Source organism: Tachypleus tridentatus, chromosome 2 (assembly GCF_004210375.1).
Source record: "Tachypleus tridentatus isolate NWPU-2018 chromosome 2, ASM421037v1, whole genome shotgun sequence".
In the NCBI taxonomy this organism is placed as follows: domain Eukaryota; kingdom Metazoa; phylum Arthropoda; class Merostomata; order Xiphosura; family Limulidae; genus Tachypleus; species Tachypleus tridentatus.
In genome coordinates, this window is record NC_134826.1 from 38,586,704 (window position 1) to 38,598,883 (window position 12,180).

At 30.6% G+C, this 12,180-nt stretch overlaps 1 protein-coding gene across 6 annotated transcripts in view; it reads right to left on the minus strand.

The window, feature by feature from the left end:
* Positions 1-311: 311 nt before the first annotated feature.
* Positions 312-12,180, minus strand: part of LOC143241099 (low molecular weight phosphotyrosine protein phosphatase-like) — a 36,552-nt gene continuing 24,683 nt past the window's right edge. For 3 of the 6 annotated variants that reach the window (XM_076484675.1, XM_076484696.1, XM_076484649.1), the window contains exon 6: positions 5,640-5,893. In XM_076484675.1, the coding sequence (XP_076340790.1) occupies positions 5,813-5,893 (81 nt within the window). In that variant the 3' untranslated portion in view covers positions 5,640-5,812. Of the gene's footprint in view, positions 4,389-5,639; positions 5,894-12,180 lie in introns of those variants that run through there. The other 3 variants (XM_076484686.1, XM_076484659.1, XM_076484667.1) reach the window with 2 other exon arrangements.

Genomic DNA, 12,180 nt, shown 5'->3' on the forward strand with positions numbered 1-12,180 from the left:
AGCTCTTGGATTACTCCATCTGGCAAAGTTTGGTTTTTGACCATCACTGATCAAGCATAACCACAGACCTACAGTGTGAAGCATATTTCTGTGGTAACTGACCATAAGTCATAATTCCTTAAGAATCACAGACTAAGTACAGTAGCCCTTTAGAATACTAGGTCTAAAAAATCATGCAACCATTAAATTTCATTATATTAATTTTTTTTCTGTCTTTCAACAAAATAACTTGCAAAGCCAATACTTTATTATTTCCAAGCAGAAAAGTGTGTTCACTGTGTGCTTTCAGTTTCAAATAAATAAATAGTTGCTTAAACAAAAAAATAATGCTTTTATTCTTAGTCAGTAAATAGTATAAATTTAAAAATAGACAAAGATCTTAATTTTTATAAATAAGCAGTATATTAAATAAATAAAACTTGAAAATACCCCTTAGAGCAAAAAAATTGTTTTGACAGCCTAATACAAACATTTACCTGACCAAAATGAGAAACAACAGATATTTACTTGATGTTATAAATCTTAGTGAAGAACAGAGAATACAAAGCTTCCAATTAGATGTTAATTAAACCAAAATTAAGAATAAATATTTCTCTTTCTTGCTTCTGAAGTTTATATAACATGCTGTGTTGTATTATACAGCACATAATTCTTCTCATGATTTATGACACGTTGACGTCTTACACTGATGTCACAAAAGTACAAATTGCTACTTTAAGTGTCCCTTGTGCAATATCATTTTACTGTCCACTAACTGACTGACAGACAGACAATACACTACTGTAAAGTAGTTTAAGTGGTTAAAACAACTAATTCCATCAGACAGCCTTTGCTCCCCCCCTGAAAAACAAGTTTTTTTGTTCTTGCTGTTGATTGACAGCTACAACATAACTTTTCCTTTTCATCATACTTCACTATAATATTTATACTAATATCTGTTTTAACTATTATGGCCAATCACAAAATTAGAAACTGGGAGACTTAAAAAATTCCAATTTTATTAACTATAATAGATCTGGTCTCAAGGTTGGAGGTACCAAAGTTCCTTTCCATCATTTTTTTTCCTTGTCTAATCTAAAAGTACAAATTTCTAAACTATATGTATTTTAATACCTGACATGAAACAAATTAATAAACTTGATTACAATTATTCAAGTAAAACATTTTCAACGTACAATACACATCAAACAAACAAGCTATAAACTAATTTTTTGAAGAACCAACAAAAATGATTAATTTTACATGTTTGTCTTTAAACATCGCCTTCAAATTGTTAAGGTATTAAAATACATAACCAACCAACATGAAAGATCAAGTGCTTCATATCATGGTTTTATTCCACATTTGTCTTTACCAGTCACCAACATGTAAAACATTAAAATTACTATCTACTATTCATATTTATAAACATAACATATGAAAAGTCATATGTTTAATATCCATGCTTCTGTAAACAAGATAAATCCATCGTTACTTACTAGTAGAAACAGGAAATTAACTATAATAGATTTAATATTATTTTAATATACATGTTTGTTACAGTTTAATTACATTTTGAAATGTACGTAACTTACACTGTTAATTGGATATTGCATAAGTCTTGCCTGTTCTGTAAATTTGTAGAATATTCTCAAGAGTAAGAATCAACAATATATGTTTTATGAAAGCACTAACGCAACTTAGAATATTTTTGGGCCAACTAAAAATTCTAGAACTTTACACCTAAAGATTACATCTAAACGTGCCAAGAGAAAGTAGAAAAATATTGTTTTATCACTACAGTCAGTATACTATAAGCTTTAAAAAAGACACAACTGTGATAAATACTTAGTAACTGGAAAACTACAGATATTTGACCAGAAACATTTATATATTTTGAACGCTTCAAACATTAGTATTTCTACAATGACATTAAATATCTTCTTCAGTAAAAAGTGAGCTAGTAAGCAGAATGAGGCCAGCCAAGAATAGACAATTAGCTAGCTTAAGAAGTGTAAAAATATCAACTCAGAATTAATTCGCTTGTCGTGGGCCTAAACAATCAATAAAAGACAGAGTATTATTTGAAAGTTCATATCTTTTATTTATATATGTCAGTAAAACCTGTCTAAGCCAGATATATGTATATATATATATATATATACAGTAAAACCTGTCTAAGCCAGAAACTGCATAGGGTGGAAACCTATACAAGCCAGAAATATTAAAATTTTGCAGCATTATCTTTAAGATTTCTCTTATAAAAGGCCTTCTAATGGGCAGAACCTGCATAACACGAATAGAACACTATCTTTCACCTACCTCATCTCTCGACAAGTAGGATTAGAATCTGAGTAAGGCAGCAAAAATGTTTTTGATTAAATGTTAATTTCTCATTTTATTAAATTTTAAATATTAATATATTCTTGTTTAATTAATAATTTGTTTAAATATTAATAAATTATCAGACATTTTGTTACACTAAGTATTGGTTAAATATATTCTGTTCTTTTTTCTACCATCATTATTCCAGAGGTCTCTATTCAAAAAAACGATTGACTGTACTTTTGGTCGCATTTGCTGATGGAAAACTAGAGAAACCATGGATAATAGGTAAAAGTGAAAATCTGCACTGTTCCAAAAACTTAAAGAATCAACTTCCTGTGAAAAGGAAAGCAAATAATACAGTGTGGACAACAAATGCTATATTCAAGGAATATTTGAACAAATTAAACAAAAGAATGGAACAAGAAAATAGGAATGTTCTACTTTTCTTAGATAATGTAACTTGTCACCCAAAAGTTCAACTTTCAAATGTTCATTTAGTCTTTCTACCTCCATGTACAACATCAGTTCTACAGCCACTAAATAATGGAATTATACAGTGTATAAAATTGAAATACAGAAAATTGATGCTTCAGCATATTATTGCAAACATGGATGACTGTAAGACAGCATCTAAAATGACCATGAAAATTGATATGTTAGATGCAATTGCATTTTTAAGTCATTCAATCAAATGGGTAAAAGATGAAAGCGTAATAAAGTGCTTTTAAAACTGTGGAATTATTCTTGATAACGGTGGAGATTATGGAGAAGTTTGTTATGATGATTCTAGTGAAATCCAAACTCTGATTGAGAAGATTGATGCAGATGATTCTGTGAATGCAGAAAGTTTTGTGAACATTTACATGAATGTTTTAACGGAAACTGATGAAACTGATTTAAAATCTATAATAGAATTGCAAGACGGTAACAGTGTGAGAGATTCAGAAGATAAACAAAATGGAAAAGATAGTGAAAAAACAGAAATTCCTTCTTCATCGCAAGTGTCAAGTTATATTAACACTATTAAATTATATGCAAAAATGAAGGGGTAAAATGAACTTGTGAAATGGCCATAGAATTAATATTCTCTTTTAACTGCACGAGAAAGCCCATTAAAAAACTAAAACAGTTGATATTAAACACTTTCTCCAGATAAATGTAAGATTTTGTGTACTTATGTATATTTTGAATGTCTATTTTTGTTCTTATTCTAACAAACATATTATAAACAGTATAATAACTTTCTTCATAAACATCTTACTTTCCTTGAGTCAACTAAGTATAATGTTCCGCTCAAAAATTATATATAATTAAGGAAATGCATGTTCACTGTCCAAGCCAGAAAAAAACTGCTTAAGCTGGAAATATTACTCTGTCCTGTGTGATTCCACATATGTTCTTATTCTGACAAACATATCATAAACAGTATAATAACTTTCTTCACAAACATCTTACTTTCCTTGAGTCAACTAAGTATAATGTTCCGCTCAAAAATTATATATAATTAAGGAAATGCATGTTCACTGTCCAAGCCAGAAAAAAACTGCTTAAGCTGGAAATATTACTCTGTCCTGTGTGATTCCACGTTAAGTTTTACTGTACATACCATTATTTGTAAAATAAATGTTTGTAATAATCATTTTATCAATTGTATTATTGTTTGTATATCACTATACAACAATTTTTTTGAAAAGTTTTGCTTCCTGAAAAGTTTTTGCTGATTGTGACAGGTACCTGGTGGGTATACCCAAATATAGTTTTGGTTTTGCTTCATCACGTAGGAACTCTGAGAAATAGATAGTTAACTATTTACCGGCAATAATGTATTTAATTGCGTTTATGTTTCTAATACACTATTAAGTTCAACATAATTAAAGGTGTTTTGCTCCTGATTTTCATTTGTATTCAATGTCTGGTGCATCACATTGCAGTGTCCACCAGTAGTCACCAGCATTGACGGATTCCAGTAGCCCTGATATCATTTTTTCATTGTAGCAATGTCCTGGTGAAACTGAAGATTTTGATGAAATGGTACATGATGGGCAAATTTGGATGTGATTTCGTGATCAGCAGCCAAAAATCTATAAGGAACATCCAACAGTGTTCAAGAAGCAAAAACTTTGTTGTGCAGTGTATTCAAATATATTTAAGTTAAAAAAGAAAATTTCGTGTATCAATCTTGCTGACAAATATCATAAATCTGATACCTATGCACATTCAATTATCTTCAAAATTAAAATTTCCAGCCAATTGAAATTGCAATATGTAATATAATAAATCAAAGATTCATCTGAGATCAATAATAACAAGTAACATAACTCATATGGACAAATGTAATATCATAATATGGTTAAATGTAACAACTGGTATTTTCTTTGAAAAACAACTACAAAAATATCCTGCTACGGAGGGAACAATTAACAGTCAAAACTCCTAAATAAGCAAACAAGAGTAAAATCAAATTGGTACAATAACATTAACAACTGTTTTTAAAATGGAATCACGTCAGGATAATAAACAATATTTATAAAGGTTATCTAAAAAAAATATGACTAATACTTGATACCTAAAAATAAAAGTTGAATATGAATGGCATATTTTGTGAAAAGAAAATCCTGTGTCTGTCTGAGGTTCATTGTTATCTGTTACAAGAAAGACTGTACTCTGAAAACATCAATAATTCTACATACATTTTATTACTCTATTATTGAAACAAAGAAAACAAACCAGTAGAGTTTTTTATATGAATGAGTCTTAACCTTCCTTTTTTATTAACACCACAGGAACTATTATATGAAACAACTTCAGATATATGCAACAGATTGAAATGTTATATACATTATCTTTGTCACAAAACTCTATTAAAATAATGTTACTGGTAATTTTATTCTTACTTTGTCAGAACTTCCAACAGTTTACACAAACTGTAGATCCCTGCAAAACACCATTGAATTTTACAGATCACTGCATCAAGAAATGCAAATTCTGATGACTTTTAATGTGTTTTTTTTTTAAATATAGTTTTACCCCATTGAACAACATTACTATGAATTTAAAAAAAAAGTAGTTTTTAATGAAGTTCTCATTAATTTCTCAGCTCTTGCTGAAAGTTTATTTCAGGTTTTTTTGTTGTTAATAAAATCATTGTTTCATATATTATAACAATACCTTGATTAGTTTACATTTTATTGGGATTATAAAAATTTAAAGTAAAAGAAAGTAAACACCTAAGTCTTTTTAATAGACCAGCCATTATGAAGTTATTCTTTAAAATTATGAGCACGTGTGTGTGTATGTGTGTTTGCACACACACATTGTAAAACAAAACAGTCTACAGTTTTACAAAGAATTTTAATGTTAACCTCAGTTCAATAGCACCTATTTTTAGCACTACAATGTATGATAATAGAATACAAGATGTTGCATCAAATCTGAAATGAAGTTCAGAAAATTTTTAAGAACTTTACTTAAAGCAAAAAATTAATTACCATTACCACTTATACAATCAGAGATTCTGGTCAAGAAAGTTATTACAGCAACGGATACACTGTTCATACACCCTCTCAAATCCTTTATCTCCTCGATCCTGTATAACAAAAAGGTTTTTCTTCAATTAAAAATAATCAATATAAACCATAAACCAAAAATATTTTATATCAATCTCAACCACAGGTATAACAACATTTTTTTATCTTAAAATATTATCTCTGTACAGATGCATTAAAAAAGACATTTTCTGACATTGTGAATATCTAGAAACACTTAAAACTGTATCTTTACAGTTAAGACATACATCTCTCTTTACTAGGAATGAAGATTTTTTGTTCAATTACAAGATGTGTAAAATGGATTAAGTACACTTTTAGATTCAGCGCCAATTCTAAATATAAAACTTAAAGTTGAATCTCCAAAGCACAAAATCAAGTCAATAATATACAGTCTATAGTATTAGCAGCCTTCTTTAAAGAACTGGTAAGTTATTTCAGATACTTACAAATTTTCTTTAGAGTGTAAGTGTGTTGGCATGAAGTTTAAGTAGCTGTGCATACCTTAACAAAACCTGTGTTGTATCACATATTTTCCAATATAGATCATCAACTCTATTCTGTACCTTGTGTGTAAATGGCAATACTTTATCTTATCTTGTGATATGCCAGAAACAGAGTAATACAAGTTTCATGGCTCCCTGCAAACTTTCCCATTATTCCCTTTTCGTATCCAATTTATTAAAGTACTATGAGCTCTCCACACAACAGGGGCAGTAGTTACATCTCTAAGCAGTGAAGAAAGTAGGCACACAAAACTTTGCTCATTAATGCATTCTAATGAATTACTTCTTGTTGAAGTGAAATAGACAATAACAGAAGCAGTTATGAAAACAAAAAAATGCACACAATAAGTTGTTACATAGGGATGTTATAGACGAGGTAATCAACGCTACAGACCAAAGTCAGTTGCCCAAACAATCACCCACATCTAACTGTCAGTTGGTAACTACTTTTTTTTTTTATAACTAGATACTATTTGCTAACTAGTTTATTATGTTTTAGCTACTGATCTATTGTCATCTTCAGGACAGTACAAAGAAAACCTTCTATGTTAGTAGTGGCCATGAATGGATCCTAGATCCTCTTCATATAATGTCCAGTACTTTGTCCATTTGAACAGAGCCTCTTCCATAAGAACTTAAATCAACAATTTCAGTGTTTCCATAAGGGTTAACCCTATTCTACTAACTTTTTAAGTCAATTGACTGAATCTGCTGTCAGTTAGGCAAACGTAGAAGGCACTTTTTTTAATCTTCCTGTTTTACCATTAGATTTTAATTAATTAATTTTATCACCTTCTTCAATGGCATGAAGAGCTATTGGAAATAAATCAACATTACTTGTGGGTCTATTATACTCCTAATTCTAACTTATATTTGTCTTCTTATTTCTAGGAATGTTATAACTAATGTTTTTCCTCTCTACTGGGGCTGCAAGTTGATTAGTGGATCTAAATTTGACTACAAAAGCTTCTGTTCATATATTTTCAGAGATCCCTGACATAGGAAAATACTAACTATTATTGATGTCAGTAATTTTCTCCTATTTATTCTTAGTGTTTACCTTCTTTATCCAGTGTGCTGAGTATTGGTTGGGTTTATTCCTTCCAAATTTCTTCAGCATAGTTATAACACAACTAGATATTAAGTAGTCTAGTGATTCCTGTATTACTTTGAGGAGTGGCGTGATTCATAATTACGGTACTTATCCACATCTGTGAGTTACTTGTAAGCTCCTGTGCTACACAAGTTACACGTTTCAGTAACAATCCTGCCAAAAAATGAAAACTTGTTCTCTAGTTCTGTTTGCATTGTGAATTGTATTGAAGGATGTTGTCTGTTCAGGTGGTTTATTGATTATTGAATCTTATCTTTAATTTGCAGCCTTGTTACAAATGCATGGTCAATATGTCAGAACCAAATTACAGTGCAGAGAGAGACAGTGTTAACTCTGAAATGTTCCCTGTAGAGGTCTCCAAATACTTATGATAGGAGTGGACCCATGTCCAAGCATTCTTTTTGTTGGTAGTATTCAGTTAAATTGACAAATTTAATCGAGATAAATCCCAGACAAGTGGATAATGCACAAAATATTCTACCAAGACCTAGGATCAAATCACTATCAACACAAAAATACTTTCTCGTTACTTCCCTATCAAAGGCTGTAGATTAGTATCTAGAATATACAATAAAATCAAATTAGTATCTGATTATAGAAAAACTAGTTACAAATAAACATATTTGGTCATGTAAGCTAATAACACCATAATAAAGACTAATATTTTATCACTACAACCTCATGAACATATTTAAGCAAGAAACAAAGATATAGCTCCTATCCAAATGAGTTCACTAGCATCAATTTTGTCCGATTTGTGTTTTTTTAGAATTAAGCACAAAGCTACACAAAGAACTATCTGTGCTCTGCCCATGATGAGTATCAAAACCCAGTTTCTTGTGGTGTGAGTTCACAGACACGATGCTATGCCACTGGGTATCCAATGCTTTTCTAAATACAGGTACATACACATATTTTGTTCATTCTCATATACAAGATAAAAAAGAAATTGTGACTTTTAAAAACCTGCAAACAGGAATTGTATTAAAAGTAAGGAAACAAGTTAGGAGGAGATCCTGCAAACATTACTTAAACTATAAACCTCTGTTTTGGCTCAATCCTGCTATTTAGAATTACATTTGGTGAAGTAAAAATAGGGATTTGTAGTTTGATAATCTCTATAGTATCTTTTGCCTTATTTCCTTGTTTGTTTTTTACAATCCCTGTTTACAGGTTTTATCTTGTTTGCTGACTTTCCTTATAGTCAACTATTGGTGAAGGATTACTTGATATTGTAACTACCTTTAAGCATTGTATTAGAAATAAATACATAAATAGTAGTTAGCTGATATACTTCATGATGATTTACTATAGCTGTTGACTAATTGAGCACATTAGTTTGATATGTAAAATGTTAAGCTGCAGCAGCAGAGTGTCATGGAAATTTGTTTAAGGATACTGTATGCATTTATAGTATCTGTGTAACTGAATCCTTTATATATAGTGCACAGCAAATACATGTGTAGACTAAGCACAACCCCAGATAAGTATATATAAAATTTAACTTGTAGAAAAATGTCATTTTAATTAAACGTGTACCTATAAAATGTCATTTTAATTAAACGTGTACATATAAAATGTCATTTTAATTAAACGTGTACATATAAAATGTCATTTTAATTAAACATGTACATATAAAATGTCATTTTAATTAAACATGTACATATAAAATGTCATTTTAATTAAACGTGTACATATAAAATGTAATTTTAAATAAACTTGTGTGTCTTTAAAGTAATTACTTTTTAAAGTAAATAATAAATTTTAATACCACAAATTGATATTTTTATTGCTCCTTCATTTCACACACAAGGATTGACTCAGCATCGACCGTATAGTGTACAAAGAAAAGAGTATCTACAGGATGCAATCATCTAATGCTTATTTATTATTGGCTGGTAATTTTGTTTCACCCTGTACTTAAGCATTTTAAAGAAACACCAGATATTTTGTAAGAAATCTAACAGTAAGGGGTAATGATAACATTGTTTACACCACAATTAAAGGTTTTTAGCTTACATAAATAATAGTAGAAATAAACCAATCTTTAAATATTCATACACCTTTTGCAGTACCTTATTTAGTATTCTACAAAAGGTTTGGGTGCAATACACCAAGCTGCTTTTGCTGTAGACTGGCAAGAGAATAAGAAAATGAATTGCAAACAAGGTGTTTTAAACACATTTCCTTAAGTCTGTCAGAATGATTTATGTGTGTATACAACCTCAGCAATGAATAGTAAAAGTTTTAAAGTGTTGGTCAGACTGAATCCTTACTGTCTAAGGTGTTTTTGCCCAAACTTTCATTTAAAGTTTTGTACAATTCCTTGCTTTCCCTATTATGAACCACTGTCATGATTTGTGATAAATTCATAAAATATGTACTACTATATTCAAACAAATTGGAAAATTTGTGACTTTTAAAACTAACTTACAATATGCAAGGTGGGAGCATAGCTGATGACTGAGTATCATTTACTAACAGCATAATTATAATTTATAACACATACATATTCAAAGAACTAGAATGGAAAACATTTTTGACACACACATATACCATTTTTACAGTTTACTTAATTTGTGTATTCACACAACTTATGAAATATTTGAGAATAAAAACCAAAAGATTTATGAATTTTTTAGAATCACTTGTTTATACAATATTCATTGTAAGAAACACACCACAAAATCATATCAAAGCCATAAGAATAGTATAATGAAGTTAGCATGTTATGAAATCTATTCTAACACAAATATGCATCTGCACTGTAACTATTAGCTTTCACATTGCACACGAGTATTTTTTTTATCTATTATTAAACATAAAGGTACAAACATAAACTACAGAAACATTATAAAAACTATAAAATTTTGCTACCACACTTCAACTAGTTTTATAAAAGTGATGCCTCACATTAATTTTTTCAACTAATAAAAACAAAATTACTTTTTAACAACATAATAGACAATGTTCATTATATACACATACAGTTACAACAGAAGGTGTTCGTACCCTTGCATCGTGAGTAGGTTTTTCCTCGTAACTTTCAGAAGTATCATGATTAGGATAATGAAAGTAAAGTGTATTATAAATATTACACTAACACACATCTACATAAATTTTTATGTAAACTGAACAACAAATAAACTGTTTATAAATAAATAACCAAACACAGGAGGAGCAGAAAGTGTTCGTGCATCTACTTTAATGGTCAGGTGAATTACTTGGTGCAATCTCTCCTCATAGCTCTCCATGATCATTTGACAGTACTCGACTGGTATTTTCTTCCATTCTTCTTTACAGAAGACCTCCAACTCTTGCAAGTTTTCGGATAACGCTGATGAACCCTGGTCTTCAACTCATGCCAAACATTCTCAATTGGGTTGAGATCGGATGACTGCGATGGCCACTCCAGAACACTTATATGGTTCCTCTGCAACCAGGATTGCACATATTTCAATGTGGGCTCAGGGTCATTGTCATGCTGGAAGATCCAGTGACACCCAACCCACAAGTTCTGAGAATCATTCTTGATATAAGTGCCTAATATATCAATGTACTCTTCGTTTTTCATGATTCCGTTGATGCGGTGAAGGCTGCCTACAGCAGAAGAGCTGAAGGAACCCCATAGCATAATCGAGCCACCTCTGTGTTTAACTGTAGGGACGGTATTCTTTGGAAGATTTCATTCCTTCTTATGGAAAATATTGCGAACATCATTGTGGCCGAAAAGCTCGATTTTAGTCTCGTCTGACCAAAGAATACTCTTCCTATAGGTAAAGGATTTATCTAAATGCTTTATTCCATACCTCAATCGTATTTTTAAATGATCAGGCTTTAAATATGGAGTTCTATGAGGACGGCATGCTTTGAACCCAGAAGGGCATAATACATTCGTAACTGTAGAGGTGCTTACTTCAACCCCAGTTTCCCTTACCATTTTCTGTATGTCATTACGTGTTAAACGAGGGTTCCTACTAACTTCTCTGAGAACCTTCCCTCTTGGTTCTCTCTGGAATTTTGGTGGAGCATCTGGAACGAGGGAGGTTAACATTTGATCATGTAAGCTTAAACTTGGCAATTATGCTCTGAACAGTAGATTTCGGCACATTAAGTTGTGTAGCAATACCGGAAAGAGACACACGACTAGTATTTTACAATAATTCGTTTTTTTAAATTACTAGACAGTTGTTTCCTGTTTGTCATGACAACTAAGCAGATAATGACAGAGACAGCACTAAATTGCCAGAAGTAAATTTGTTGCTGACTAAATTCCAATAATTTAGGATGTAGGAGTATGAACACTTTCTGTTGTAACTGTACATGGATACTCATACACATAAAAACTATTTTACCTTGTGGTTAAAACACAAAAAAAAATACAAAACACATGAAATACAACTAGATATTTTCAAACACTTCTCAAAATTATATGGTATTTTACGTTTTACAGATTTATTGTCGTACATTCTTTTTAATATTGATATTCAAGTTAAATTTGTATTTAGAAATGTACATAACTTATACTGTTAAATGTGAATTGCAAAATCCCAACTTATTCACTAAAATTGTAGAAGATTCTTGAGTGTAAAAATCAACAGCATGTGTGGTCATAAACACTATTATATTGTCTATATTGTTGGTCAGCCTGAAATTTCTAGAACCTCCACTTGTGCCTATAAATATACCAACACCATGGACCAAGAGA